Source organism: Mchenga conophoros, linkage group LG1 (assembly GCF_057382185.1).
Source record: "Mchenga conophoros isolate Kocher_MC1m ecotype Shallow Benthic linkage group LG1, M_conophoros_male_GT1.1, whole genome shotgun sequence".
NCBI lineage: Eukaryota > Metazoa > Chordata > Actinopteri > Cichliformes > Cichlidae > Mchenga > Mchenga conophoros.
Window position 1 is genome coordinate 14196124 of NC_140526.1, and position 15291 is coordinate 14211414.

The 15291-nt window shown below is 40.0% G+C and overlaps 1 protein-coding gene across 3 annotated transcripts in view; it reads right to left on the bottom strand.

The window, feature by feature from the left end:
- Positions 1-15291, bottom strand: part of mdga1 (MAM domain containing glycosylphosphatidylinositol anchor 1) — a 216138-nt gene that overhangs the window by 182173 nt on the left and 18674 nt on the right. For 2 of the 3 annotated variants that reach the window (XM_085266899.1, XM_085266889.1), the window contains exons 1-2: positions 14427-15021; positions 13189-13278 (exon numbers count right to left, since the gene is read on the bottom strand). In XM_085266899.1, coding sequence (XP_085123025.1) covers positions 13189-13218 — 30 coding nt within the window. In that variant the 5' untranslated portion in view covers positions 13219-13278; positions 14427-15021. Of the gene's footprint in view, positions 1-13188; positions 13279-14426; positions 15022-15291 lie in introns of those variants that run through there. The other variant, XM_085266885.1, reaches the window with a different exon arrangement.

The following is a 15291-nucleotide window of genomic DNA, read 5'->3' on the forward strand; positions in this document are numbered from 1 at the left end:
AAACCAGATGTGGAGAATACAAACAGAAGTCCATGAAGCAGCCCAAAAGGTCAAAGAGGAGATCAGCTGCAGACATGGGAAAACAAGCAGTGCTTGAAAGGTTGACTAATCCAAGTTTAAAGGCAATCAGGCAAGTGGGAGATAGACAGCTGACACTATATTTGCATTGCAGAGCCTGACTGGGAGCAGGTGTGGAATATTTAACACAGGTGATCCTTGTCAAGGTTTACAGATTTAAGGAGACAAATACAGAACTTAAAAAAGTAAACCTTTTATCAAGTCAACGAGTGTAAATATTCCAGAGTACAAAATCCACGATACAAAGAGAGAGTACACTGGGGAGATGCCAGAACCATAAATACATTCAAAACTGATGGGGCATGACAAACAGGTGAAGAAGGCAACAAAGGTGAAAGTAATTAAAAAAATACTGAAAGCAATCAGGGAATTGATGAAGGACATACACGAAGCAAAGGACACAAAATTTAAAGTAAAACAGGAAAATGACCCGAATAACCTGAATAAAAGACGTAAGATGTCAGGAACACAGATGGAGGCATGAACAGGGACACTAGTGAGACTATTATTAAAAAGCCAAAGACTACAAAGACTTATCACTAGAATAGAGAAAACACAAGAACCAAAGACTTAATACCATTGCAAGGAAACTAATTATAAAATAATAAGGTAGTCTGAAGCTACAAAGAAAACAAGAATTAAAAACTAGAACTAAACAAGCTAATCAGAAACCCAATCTCAAATGCATAACTAAGAAATATATTTGAGTGTCTTCACCACTTTTACTTTTGGACTCACTCCAAATCATTGCACTAACACCTCTGTGCTTCACTCTCAGACTATGTGGTATTTGGTTGTGGTATTCTTGGCCAGGTTCATCCCTGACATGCTGGACCACAGCTGAGCTGAACAATTTTATCTTTATCTCATTTAACCAAAGAATATCCCTCTAATAATCATCAGGATTCTTAAAAGTTCTTTAGAAAAGTTTAATCTTTCTATTTTGTGCCAAAGATTTCTTGGATGCTCACCATAGAGGTTGATGTTAAGCAATGTCGTCTACACTGTCTGAGCTGTTACAGAAACTCTGGTGACCCTTGAGCCAAGAGTGAAGCACTTGCCCTTCTAGCTAGACTATCCAAGTATCTCTGTCCATTGTGTCACTTTCAGAGATCTGCAGCTCTGAGCCTCCCATTTGACAACTGTCCTGTGTTCGGTTTTGTCTTTGCAAATTCTCACAATTAACCTTTTCATTGTTCAATGACTTCAAACCTTAACCAGAAATGTGGCTGAAAATTAACCTGGTAAAATTGCTATCAAGCAGTAGAAGAATCTTCGGTGTTTTGACCTCCAGATGTTCGTTCCTCTAACGAAGCAATGTCACTTTGATTAAATTTTACATTAGACGTAACATGCTGCTTCATATAAATAAAAAATGACATTAACACTGATTGCGCTTCGTCCACACATGCTGTCTGCACTGCTGTTTCTGGTTTAATATAGCTGTTGCAGTGAACATGTCACATGTCGAGGTAGTGAAACCTGCCTCTGTAAGCTTAGCTGCATTTTCTGTTTTTTAAAAAAGATCTTTTTCAGTGCATTCTGTGAATCACATCAATTTGTTCCAGGGTTACAAATGCACTTACTGTTATAAATCAGGAAGGTCATCAATAATTTTTATTTCTCACGTCGTGCATCAGTAGTTCTTTCAACAATACTGACTTTTTCCCTTTATGTGTGAGTCTAAAAAAATAAATACATAAAAAAAAGTATATAAATACATTTAAATAATACATGCAACATTACACACTACACTGCAGTCTTACTTAACTGAATGTATGAACATGATATTTATATGCACAATCAACCTTACTAACATATAGAATATATTCTGTTCCTTAAAAACAATGCAGTGCTCTCAAATAACACAGAGAGCATGTTGTAGTAAATCCAGCAACTGAAATGAGGCTCACTCTGCTATATTTAATGATGACTGACAGGGTACTTAACCTGTAAGAAAACTCACTCGGTGGGGCTGATAGTTAAAGTCAAGTTTAACTATCAGGGGCGATCGGGGCTCAAAGAGTTGGCAGTTTGTCTTGTAACCGGAAGGTTGCCGGTTCGAGCCCCAGCTCGTACAGTCTTGGTCGTTGTATCCTTGGGTAAGACACTTCACCTACTGCCTACTGGTGATGGCCAGAGGGGCCGATGGTGCGATATGGCAGCCTTGCTTCTGTCACTACAACTGTAGCTGCCTCCACCAGTGTGTGAATGTGAGAGTGAATGAATAGTGGAATTGTACAGCGCTTTGAGGGCCCCGAAAAGCGCTATATAAATGCAATCCATTGTTATTATTAAGTTAAAGAAAACATGAAAAGGATATATGAATCTTTTTTACACTTGTAACCTGTCTTCTTATTTCTTTTTATATCCTTTTTATGAAATAAAAGAAATTGAACCAGTTACATCCTCCAGTTTTTTGTTTGCTTAATTTCATAAACAGTTGGTTGGTGTAACAGGCTTACACCAACCAACCAAATCAAACCAGAGCACCTTTCCCTTTGTCCTCATTTCCTCAGGTTGCGGCTGTCTCCTTGCTCCCTAGTGTCAGCCGTCCACTGGCTTCCCAAAAGCCCGTCTGCAGCTTTCAATGACCGTGTGCGCTATGTCCTATATTTGCAGTAAGTGGAGAGGTGGGTGGATGCTTGCCACTGAATCAGTGGATGATGGTGAGAAGATGACAGGGCTTTGGAGGAGAGAGAGAGGCTGTGTATAAAGAAAGAGAAGGGTAGTGAAGGGAGGTGGGGGGGGGTTAGGAGAGTTTAAGGGTTGGATCCAGCGAAATGACGTGGATGAAGAGAGGGAATTAGGATGGAAAGAGGATGGAAAGCTCAGACTGGATGCACTTTTATGACATGCTAAGGGTAGCTGTATGGATGGCTGGGAAGGAAAAGAGGATCAGTGTGAGGAGGGAAGGGAGGGAGGAAGGTGACAGGAACATCTTTTTTGACTGGTAAAAGTTTAGTAGATGGTTAAAGCCAGAATGAGGAAAGATGTGGCGGAGGAGGAGAGGGATCAGAATGTGTAGCTGCTGGCAGGTAAATTGCTACACTGAGAACATGGGGACTTTTCAAAATATCCGGCAGATTATACCCCATCTCCTCTGAGCCAGCTGAGATGCATGAGAAGAAAAAGATGTGAAAGTGTGAGAGCAGCAGGCTAAAATTTCAAACATTTAAAGTGCCGGAAAATTTGAGTAAAACCACCATGTGTATGGGAGGAGGAGGGGAATTTGCCACTGAGGGAGAACAAGTTTGAGACACTGACTGAGAATGAAAGAGGAAAAGGGAGAGGGCGAGATCTCCAAGCAGCACGCATCGCTGAATTATTGAGGTCTGACTTGTGTAGGAGCAAAAGATAGATTTCCAGTGTTGATCCCTTCTTGCTGTCAGAAAGTTTAGTTGGACACGACCAACTTGAGCAGCTGTGGTTGTTTTGTTGTTGTTTGGGGGTTTTGGCAGTCACTACAGGGAAAGGCAAAATCTATGTGGTAGGAACAACTTGAAACAATGTGGCAGAAAGTAGACTGCGTGCTTCCTGACACTCATTTATTTAAAACACATCTTTCTACCTCTAATTTATTTAGAGAATATATTTTTGCCACTCATTTATTTAGAACAAATCTGTATATACACGTGTGCTGAGGGCACCATCATAAATACAGATATGTAAAGTCCCCTAATTTGCTTTGTGTGAGTCAAAAAAAATGTGTCAGCTGTGTTGTTGACACCTGTAGCCTCCCATAGAGTATTCATTTACAGAGAGAATTCTTAAATCCAACCTAGTGTATTTTACAGAATTTTAGTTATTTGTCTTTATTTGTTTTTACTTGTACATGGCAATGTTTACCCAAGCGGCAATTTTATTTTTTAAGGACCTACAGCTTGGATGTCTCTCATCCATAGAGGCTCTGACATCTTTCATGTCTGGCATCAACAGGTTCCACTGTTTGAAAAAATACTTCTCAATCACCACCACAACTGTGAGCATGAAAAAACCATGTCTGTTCTTGTATAGAATGTCTAAAGAAAAAGGTGAATATAGCCACCATGACATCACCTTTCAGCTAATTAAGCCCTCTTTTGAAACCTTCAAGGTTCAAGGTTTTACCAAGGACAACGATCAAAGATCGACGAGTAGTCGAGACGTTTTCTTCTATATCTTTTTATACCTCTGACTTCCTATTGCAGGGGTCAGCAACCTTCAGCATAAAAAGAACAATTTATCCTCTTTTACCAAACAACAGAAGAAAAGGGATAGAATGAGTATAAAGTAAATAAATATACAAAAAGCTGATTTTTTCCCCCCTTTTGTTCAAAGCTTGTAGTCAATCATAGTTGAGGGGCTCTAAGAGCTCAAGAGCCACATGCACTTCTGTTGTGGCTTCACTTTCTAAGACCTGGAAACTGTATCCAATTTGTTTCATAGTCTTTTGTCTTTTATTGACTCTCTCCATTCTTCTGATGTGATTTAGCGCCACATCTGTGCAACCTGGTCCAAGAAATAGGGCCAGTTGTCAGACTGTAACAACTTACTGTCTTGGTAATGATAGTAGTAAATGCACGACTGCATTGTGCGAGTTTACTGAGAAGACAGTTTCATAAAGACAATGTGACAAAGGACATGTAAAAGTTATTAGCACACACATGAACAAATCAGTGTGTGAATGGATAAATATGTGAGTGAAGCAGTGAGGGTGGTGGTTAGGCCAACTAGCAGGTTGCCCTAGATTTATGACACCTGGCTCTTCATTTCCCAAATATGTACAACAGAGGTGACAATAGCCATGTGTACAACAAACATGCCTGCTTGAATTCTTTCTTCAGCATATGAGAAGTTTTGTAACCAACATTTGCATATTAATATATTCTGTATATTTCAATACATGATGAAAAAGATATCAGGGACCAAGCAGTATTCCAAGCAGAGTAACTTTATATGTGGGATTGTTGATGCCAATGTCTGTAGGATTAAAAAATTCAAACTTTTAAAAGTACCAGTGGTGGCAAGAAAAAATACTGTGGCTTGCATAATTTTCACAAGGACTGTCTGATATTTCTGAAAAAAATCCACTTAGAGAAGCTTGTATATAAATCTTGCAATATATGAGGAAACTATGCTAAGATTTACCAGCAAAAAGAATGAAGCTAAAGACAGAAATAAAGGCTGAAGATAAAGGAAAGCAGGGTGAAAGAGAAGTGAAGAAGAAAGCAAGTGACAGTGTGAGAGAAGTGCAAGAGGAGGCAGACGGTCTCTGATGTAAGCCATGTTCTCACCGCTGTTCACAACCGTCCTGTTGCCTTCATGAATAAGTTAGATGCCAAATGTTCCCTCCCTATCATGTCCATGCATGTAGGTGCACAATACAACTCACACATTAAAACACTATACCCCTTATTCTTCAACTTTCAAGTCCCCGTGCACACAAAAAACTAAAAAGACACCACCAGAGCACATCTGCACAACAACTTTGCTATTTTTTCTTTCGCCAAAATACGTTGAAATATAAAGATGCTCTGCTTTACTAAATTTCTGCACAAAGAAACATACAGAGACCCACACATATTCCCTCCTGAAGTAGAGCCAGTAAGAGGTGCTTGATAATGTCTGACAGAGTGACAGGAGTACAGAGGCAGTACAGACGAGAAAAGTGAAGTTTCCCTGACAGTTTTTCCTGCCCACAGGGCACCTACGTCATCCTGTTACACTCTGGACATCTCTCATCCAAAGAGGTATGTGTGCTGGTGTGTGTAGTCCCATGTATTATTACCACGTATGTGACACTGACCAACATCCAAATGCAAAGACATGAAAATCGGTAGGAGTATGGTTCACCAGAAGGTAACATGTTTGTGCACATGCTTCTCTGTACATGCATGTGAAAATTGTATCTGCATGAATGATAACATAATCATCCAAGAGAGAGAGTTAAATACGAAGACAGGAAATAAGAACTACAAATGAACAGATTGAAGAAGGGTTGCGTAATGATCTTTGAGCAAGAATTATAAAGACTGTGACTGCGCTTCAACATAGAAACATGCTTCAGGAGCCTCCAGTGATTCTCAGCATTTTATTCTGCCTCATCAAACTTGTATATTTAATTTGTCCTGGCAAAAGAATTGATTCACTGATAGTGTTGGATTGACAAAAGAAAGTTGTTGTTTTTTTTACAGCAAATTTATGACAAAAGTAATCTCGAGCCACTTTACATGTATTCATTTATATGTATGATATAAACCCTGCAGTTTTAGAGGATGAACCCTAAGAAACAGACAGTTCCCTATGAGCCAGAATTTGGCATCAGTGGGGAGGAAGAACACTCTTTTAACATTAGGAGACCTCTGACGTGAGTCGTGCTGGTAGGGACAACGATCTGCTATGAAGAGAAGAAGGGACAGTATACAAACATTAATGGGATGCTGGAAGAAGACTATTCATATTAATCTTCTTATTCACTCTCCAATAAAGTGAACAAAAATGTCCATACAAGACCAGTTATACTGCCCACCGTGCTATGAAGTTGAATGCAGTTTCTTATTTCTTACTTTTTTGCTGTATTGATAAAAAAAAATCTAATAAGTAAATTAAGTTGGAGTATATATATATATATATATATATATATATATATATATATATATATGTGTGTGTGTGTATTGTTGCCTATGTATTGCCACCATGCGCCACACTATCTAGAGCTACTTGAGCCCACCGCCAGCTCCAGGTCTAACTTATGGCAAGCATGGTGATAAATCAGTCCTCCAATGACATAGTGTGTCTTAGTGTCTTAGTGTGCTTATCCTTTAGCCCCCAGGTAGTGAGACTAGTGTAAACCAGAGTCAACATATCATTTTGGCCATAGGTCTGTGGTGTTGCAGCTGATCTCTAGGTTAATAGGAATGTTGTCAGGCTTTAATATCGAGTCAGCTATACAGCAAAATATGAAAGAGGAAAGGAGAGCAAGGAAGAGTGATCAAGGGAAAAAATGGTAAGAAAACTTAGTTGGGGAAGCATTGTAGTGTATCTATGAATGTCAGTAAAAAATGTAATTAAAATTAATATCTATCCATCTATCTATGCTTTTAAAAAGAGATTAAGTTATTGACTTTGAGCAGCACTCCAACAATTTCAAGGCCTTTGATTAAAAGTGATACAGACAGAAAGGTCACTTGGTAGCTATAGTTCATATTCATGTAAGAGGGTGCAATCTGTTAAGCAAAACATGGATAGTGTGTGTGTGTTTGCATTACTGATGTATTTATAATCATCTGTGTACACAGTCATGTTTTGGTGACCAACTCCCTTTTAGTGATGAAAAAACATGTCCTCAAAATTAAAAACTACAGGTTTTAAGATCGAGGTCAAAGTTCAAAGTGATTTTAAATTTAGGTTACATATGGGTAAGGTTTAGACTTGTGTTTTGATGCAAAACCTTGCCTGATTACATGTCTGCATGCGCCTCTGAATATTCGGTGCCTACATCTCTGCATGTCAAAAGAAAAAAGCAGGTAAGGATTAGGAGGGATGTAAAAGATTACTATCATCTCTTGCTTAACGTTTCAGTCTCTTCCAATCTCTGTCTCCTCTCCCCCTTCCCCTCCTCCTCCTCCACTGCCTCAGAGCCACCGATAAATTATGGATGCTTATTAGAAAAGGGCAATATTCAGCATTCAAAATAAACTCAGTAGCATGAGACATGAAAGAGACACAAACAAAAAGTGCTGATGTGAGAAGAGGAAGAGTTAAAGTCACAGGGGAGCCAGTGGCCAGGTCACATAAACCTGCGGTGATCTATTTCATCTGTGTACCATCGGAAGATAATATACTGTAGATCTTCTGTGATATCACAAGACAGAAATACTCTATTAAAAGTAAAGCGTTTAAGTTTTTCATCCGAAAGTAGAAAAAAAACAGAAAATGATTATAAATTAAATAATAACTATTGTAAAAATGAAATCATTTAGAAAGCAGCAAGGTCTGTGTTAGTGTGGCTATATTATTTAGGATTTGGTCAATAATGTATTTTAATGTTTACATTACTTTAATATTGCAACTAGTAAAAATCAGGATGTATGTACTTGTTATACTGCTTAGCAAATGTCATCTTTTCTTTCTTAAATAAAAAAATGGTCACATTTTAAGTAATTTTAGATTTTGACATAAAGTGGTATAAAACAATACTTCTGTTTTTTGTTTGGTTCTTTAGCAGTGATGGATGTACTAAAGGTAGTTACTAGAGCAGGGCAATATGGCCAAAAATATTTATCACGATATATATTTGAAAATTTGCGATAACGATATAACCGACGATATAATTGATGCGAGACAAAATACAACTCCACAACATTACTAGCGCAAAAAGACAACCTTCCATTTATTTTCACTTAAACAAGAAGCTGGTTTTTATGTACATTAAAGCTTTATAAAAATGTAACAGTGCAAATGCAAATTCCTTGCTGAAAGTTTAACCAAAAGGCATTTCCAGTAGAAATGGGCTGACATATCCTGAGCATAACCATGTATAATATCCACTGAAGTTAAAAAGAGGTGCTTTGCAACATTAAACTGCAGTGTGCAGTACGCATTTTTCGGACCATAAGGTGCACGGGATTATAAGGCACATTAAGCGAAACAAAGCAGTCAGATAAATCAAACTTTATTAAACTCATTCTTCTTGCTTCCTCCACTTCTGTACCATTGATTCATTAATGTTGAATTCTCTGGCAGCTGCTCTATTCCCATGTTGTTGCAGTATATTAATGACTAACCTCGTATTGTGGATGGATTATCTCAGTTGTTCTCCTGACTGAAGTTTGGTCCGTTTACAGCATCCTGCCATGCGATTGCATTTGTCTCTAACCATGAGGAACCTTCACGTTAACTTTTATAAGTGGAAAAGTGTTAGTGTTCGTCCTCCAGCTTCACTGTTTATGTTATGCTAACATAGCTGTGTCGCTAGCGATCACGTAGCACATCATTATATACCAGCTAGCCAAACTTCAGTAACCCTACAAACGTCACTGCTGTTTAGTTTCCTGTCTTCATTTATGTTGGAAGTGATAGCAGAGCTGTACGTTTGAAATTTTTCAGAAATCTCTCAGTCAGAACGTGCTATATCATGCTTAGGTAACTAGCGAAACTAGCGAGCTAACTTCCGCTAGCTTCCTGCTAACTTCTAACTCCGTTAAATGTAATAACTTTTGTTTTCATGGATGCCTGGAAGTTAAACTTTATAGTTACACCTGGTAAAGAAGCAATGCTGATCGTTTTATTAAAGATGAAAGAATTTAGACAGTTTTTAACTCTAAGTGATGCTGCAGTGTTGTTTGACCTGAAGCATACGGAGTTTAGGACCCAGATTACTCCCAGATTTAAGAGCATCTTAGAACGGCCGCTTGCATGTTCTGCAAAAAAATGTGCTTTGTTGTGTATCTGACGGACAAACACCAAACCAGTTCCACATCACGGAAGTTGCACCATTTTTACAAACCAATTCTGGTTCATCTGTTTCACTCAACAATCGGCCATGTGCGTATGAAAACAAAGGCACTGCGCATGCGCGTTTTACTCCCATTCTATCGCGATATTTCATTTTCCTATCGTTGCCTAACATTATACCGGTATTACCGTGAACGGTATAATATGGCCCAGCCCTAGTAATTACTTTAGGTAACTAGAGTACTTGAGTAAATGTGTGTATTTAGTTTCCATCATAGACTGCAGTGAATAAAGTTCCAGATTAAAACATATACACAGAGACAGCAAATAAAAATGGGAAATGCAGCAAGCTTTTCATTCAACCTTAGGCAACATCTTCAAAGTTTTGTTACATCTGTGCACACTTTAAGCATATTAACTTAGTTTCTGCTTTCCTGTAGTGCTTTGTTCTGTGGCCAGTGGCGAGGCCTAATTTCCCCAGCTACTATACGAGTCTTGCTCAAATCTAAAAAAACAAAAGCACTGTTAAGCAAAATCACTGATTTAAGTTCATTAAATTTCCTGTTAACAAGCACATAATGAAGCATCACATTGCAGCCTAATGCAGTCTGGATTCCATCTACACCACCAGCTAATGGCTTTGTGTGACTTTGTCGAGCAATCAATAATTTGGTGTCTCTGTGAACTCTGTTATTTCACACAGTGTGATGTCATGCAGTACCACAACATGAAGAGACACTTTTCCTGGTACACTCTGTCTGTGTTGACTCTTCAGTTTAGAAGTCACATCCTGCCAAACTGCCTCGAAGTTTAATCCTTAAGTGCGTTAAGACTTGCCGCATGTGAATGCCACATCATGCTTGTAATGCCCTTGGATTACAGTATATCCAGATTAAATGAAACTTCAGAATCACTATGTATATATGCAGGAATGTTTGTGAGGAAATGCATATAAAAGGCTTATCCCCCAAGAGAAAACAGAGGAGAGAAGGAGAATGTTTGATAAATTAAAAAAAGGACGTACTATAAATGATCTGATTAAACTTGCATAACAAAGCTTGCTTAGCTGTGACAAAACATATGGTGTGAGGCTTTTTCTTTTTGCTATTAAATACACAATCACATTTTATTGGTGTACTTGTCTGTCCAATTCCAATTTGACGGACAGGTGTTACAAGCTTTTTGACAGACCTCACAGAAGTCCAATCAATACTACACTGCTGCAAGAAAAACAGTGACTGATCCTAAAGTCCCTGCTGAGCCAGCAAACTGTTGCAGTGGGATTGAGTGTGTCTTCTGCACAAGCATATCCCTCTCACACTTGCGCACACCAACACACCCAGAAGTTCACAGGATCACACTCTTCACACACTCGCATACACGAGCACAAACACCTGCATACACAGATTCACAAGCGTGAGCTGATAAAAACGCACACATCCAAAAACACCCCAGAGAAGGCTACAGTAAATGAACCTCACAGCCATCCAAAGCACTGACATCAATCAGGCACGCTTTCACCGTTTGGCTCCCGACGGACGGTGAGTCGCATCTGTCTGCTAGAGCAAGTGCTAAACAATTCCAAAGTGACAGAAACCATTTTATGCATATCTGCATATACAGCATGCCAAACTCGTTGGCACTCTTCCTGATCACCCCTACTTGTGCTATTTACTGCAATTGTGTAAATTGTGAAACCATTTGCGTTTTCTGAATGACTCTTTTTAGCGACGGTGATTTTCCTACATGAACACAGATACGCTCAGCTAAGCAACACCAACACACAATCCACCGGGATTGCTGGGCGTCTGAATAGTGGCCAGTACAATTCCCAAGAAAGCTGTGGGCCTTTTCTTCCCGCAGCGGTGCCTAAAAGGCTACTCTTGCACAAAAGACACATATTCTATAAAACTGGGAAGGAAGACTCTGATAAAAAAAAACAACCAAACTAAACAGCGCTGGAGCCTCCACGCCTGCCAGTGACTGCATATCTGCTTCGACCCACTGCATATTTGTGACAGAGCCCATGAGGCTCAGATGTTTCATCAGACCCAGTACATCACCCTGAAGAGAACGCAAGACTGTTTTACACAGCTATGAAACAAAATAGATGAGAACAAGAATGCACAAGGGTGATTTTGAGATGTGAGCCTTTAACGGGACCGTGTAAGTAGAACAGAAGTACCTTCACAGGGAGACAAATGTTCAATTTTTTAAAAAAATGGCAGCCAGCAATGAAAGCACACCTCAAGTTCTGAGTATTTTTTTGAACCATTTTGTTAGAAAAACATCTGCAGCATCCACAAATTTGATCTTTTAGAACATAATAGCATGCTAATAACAATCCCAAGGTAAGGCGTACACCTGCGTTTAAAACATGAACTCGGAAAACTGTTTGTAATGGAACTAATAAGTGCACAGATGAGAGAAAATCTGAGAAAAAAAATAACTTCTGCACACTTCTGGTGATTTCAATCCATCGCCATTATTGTACATTTATAGGCTCTTACAAGAGCTGAGGGCTGACAAAATACAGATTTTGAAAGCAAAAATCTCAAGTATTTTATTTTAAAGTCAATGCAGTCTCTCAACTAGTGGTTCCAGTTGAAACGTTACAGTGGATACAATAAATCTGAGAATTGTCCGTGTAATTTGGATATAGTTTACACAGATGCTGACATGACAGCCGCAGTGCGAAGTATTGGAGCAGTACGAGTCTGATTAGGAAGGACTTTTATACAGGCCTATATGCTTCAGCAAATGACAGATTGTCAGCATTTCTCAGTGTGAAGGCAGGCTGCGGGATTGCTTATGACAACAGCACTCTGTGCTACAATGACTAAACAGACCCTGTTTTCAATGGCTGCCACATGCCTTCAAATGTCAAAATCAAAGTATCAAAGCTGACAGATCGGTTTGTGTGTTTTTCTTGCCCGAAGGGACAGGAGGATGCTTAACTGGCCAGGCGCCTGTTGCTGAAGCAACTGAGCTTCTGTAATACAGTAAACTGCAGTCGCAAGAGGTGACAAATCTCAGCTTTATCCTAAAAAGCATAGAGCGATTGTCCTGTTTAACCTGCCTGACAAAGACGGACCGTATATCAGAGCGCTCTAACTCTGCCTGTGCTGCTCTCTCGTCTTTCTCGCTGTCGTTCAGAGTGCGGGTGCCTCTGTGTGGAGCTGATTCAGTATGTATGGGACAAAGTGTTAACTTAATTCAAGCCAAACTTTGCCCTTTTTTCATTTTTAATCATAAGCCTTGGACAACTTTAATCTCACTTTGTGTAATAAATCACCAACCTAATTTAGACTTTGTATAACACATGCGTTTGACCATGACGATTTTATTTTTTTCAGCCTAAAAATGGAATTAAATTGGATTTACAGTAGCTGGGTTTCCCTTCCACTACAGGGTCGGATGTTTTCCCAGCTTTCCTCTTTTGACTTCCAAGAAGTGAACTCTCCCTTTTAAGATAATTTGTTGTCCATCTCCCTCAGGCTTTTCTCAGGAGTGTTAAGACCAGTTATTGCAAGGCCTTGCTGAAACAAGAGCAATTTGGAGCTCATGACAAGCCTTCAATTACGCTCGTTGCTAGCAAGCTCACTCAGTCAGCATAATAAAGCATGTATTGATGTAATAACAGGAATACATAAGTAAATATAATGCCCTTACCGTAAACTCCTTGGCCCCAGGCAAGAGCATAAACACGAGACAATAACAATATCCAAAAAAGCCCCATGTTCAGCTCAGGTCCGTCATAACCTGAGAGAAAAAGACAAGGGTGAAAACAGAGGCACGGAATGGAACAGCCTGCAAACGTAACTATGGAGGATGGAAGAAACGACAACTGAGTGATTGTAATCAAAAAGGAGGGGAAAGATACTTTAAATTGCTTTGTTTTAGTGTTCAACTATGTCCCCTGCAACCCCATAAGCCGTGAAAATAATATTACAGAGCAATTTAGTTCCCACCGCGCAGCGAACCTCGCTTCATTCAACTTAAAGGGCAGGTAATTCAATCAATTGTGGATTATAGAAAGCTTACAAGCAGTCCAGTGTGATGAAGAATTGGAGATTGACAGGATTGTAGAGGTCTGCTGTTTAGCGTGACTAAACTTCCTCTGTCCACCCCTCACTGAGGCACAGCGGCGGGCAGGTGTAGTCGGGAGCACAATAAGGTTTACACTGCAGTATTCATGGAGGATTTGCAACAACAAGTGGGGTCGCGGAGACTACTTTAGACCCCGAGACCCGCACATATTCCTTCAGATCAGTACAGTTGTTCCTACTCTGTCAGGTCGACGGTGATAGCAGAAATATGCACGTGTTACGTAATTTATTCTGATTTATTCTGATTTATTCCGATTCATTTTTATCATGCATGTGTATGTATTAATGGAAAGCTGTTTTCTTGTTGCACACTGGTGGTTCAAAACCTGTAGGACACCTGAAGACAAGGAATGAAATCCAGCTGAGTGAGGGAATAATGGACCCTCTTAGCTGACTCTTTTTCCCGAACACTGGGGTTTCCTCCGACGTCTAGAACGCACGTTTGTGAGAGGACTGCATTCACCGTTCGCATTATAAAGCGCGCTGTAATCAAAGTTTCTTTCTGCGATATAAGCAAGTGAATCCCTGGCATTAATGCTTTGACGGGCACGCATTGCCTATATTGCAAATAATTTAGCAATCCCAAAATCTGAGCGCGTGTAACTAATGATCGACTTTGATAATGTTGGGTACATTTGAAAATACTTCCAGCGTCAATTAAGCGCTGACAAACAGTCTATAAAACATTCTTTAAAAATGAGACAGACATAATGTGAAGGGAATAGATAAATGATGCCAATCTGACATATATTTTGTTCAAGTATTGCCAGTTCAGCGTTGGGGACAGTGTGCCATCTCTACCTTGTCTCCGAGGTGCCGTCCTTTGGGTCAGTCCGCTACCCAGTACTACGCGCCCTTCTCACGGCTCAGTAACGAGGATTCCTTCGCTCTCCGTTAGACCAACCTCGCTTAGTGTTTCACCACAGAAACAGCAGAAAAGTTTTATATCCTCCACCACTGCGCGTCCAGTAAGAGCTTTAGCTAAAATTCCCAGAGTGGAAATGTGGACTTTTTCGAGCTCCCAGATCTCTGAAAGAATCTCTTCGGGGTGTTAAACTTTTATTTTACGCACGGAGAAGTAGTCGACAGAACATCGCACAGCTCGGTTCCTCAGAGTCCCTCTTCTCAAAAATGAAAATAAAACCTCTGTTCCTTTGAAAAACTCAGGCAAGGCTATACTTGGGGGAAATCCTATACACTCGGACTGCCTTTTTGTGGATTATTTACTCTAAAAGGCGTGGTTGAAACGCCTTTACTTTCTCTCCCTCTTTGCTTCTGGCCGATGAAAGTCTATGAAGCCCCTTTAACGCAATCATGCGCTCTGAAAATGAGCTTCCCTCCGCTAGTTCAATCAGCGCTGTGTCTGTGGACTCCAAGTGATGCTGGCCAAGTGGAATATGTGCGCAGACTGAGAACGACCGCCCCTGTCTGTGTGTGAGAGAGAAAGGGAGAGCGAGAGGGATGGAGAGAAGAAGGGGAGGGAGGACAGAGGCTTACACATAGATGCTCTCAAGCCTCACAGCTTCCACACTGAACAGGTTGTCAAAAGAACGCCACTGCTCCCCTCTCCCACTCCCAGTCTCTCACTCGCTTTGGAATAGGTTTTCAACCCTTTGGTAGCAACAGGGTGTTTTTAACAGCAGGGGAACGCGCGTGTTTTCCTGTT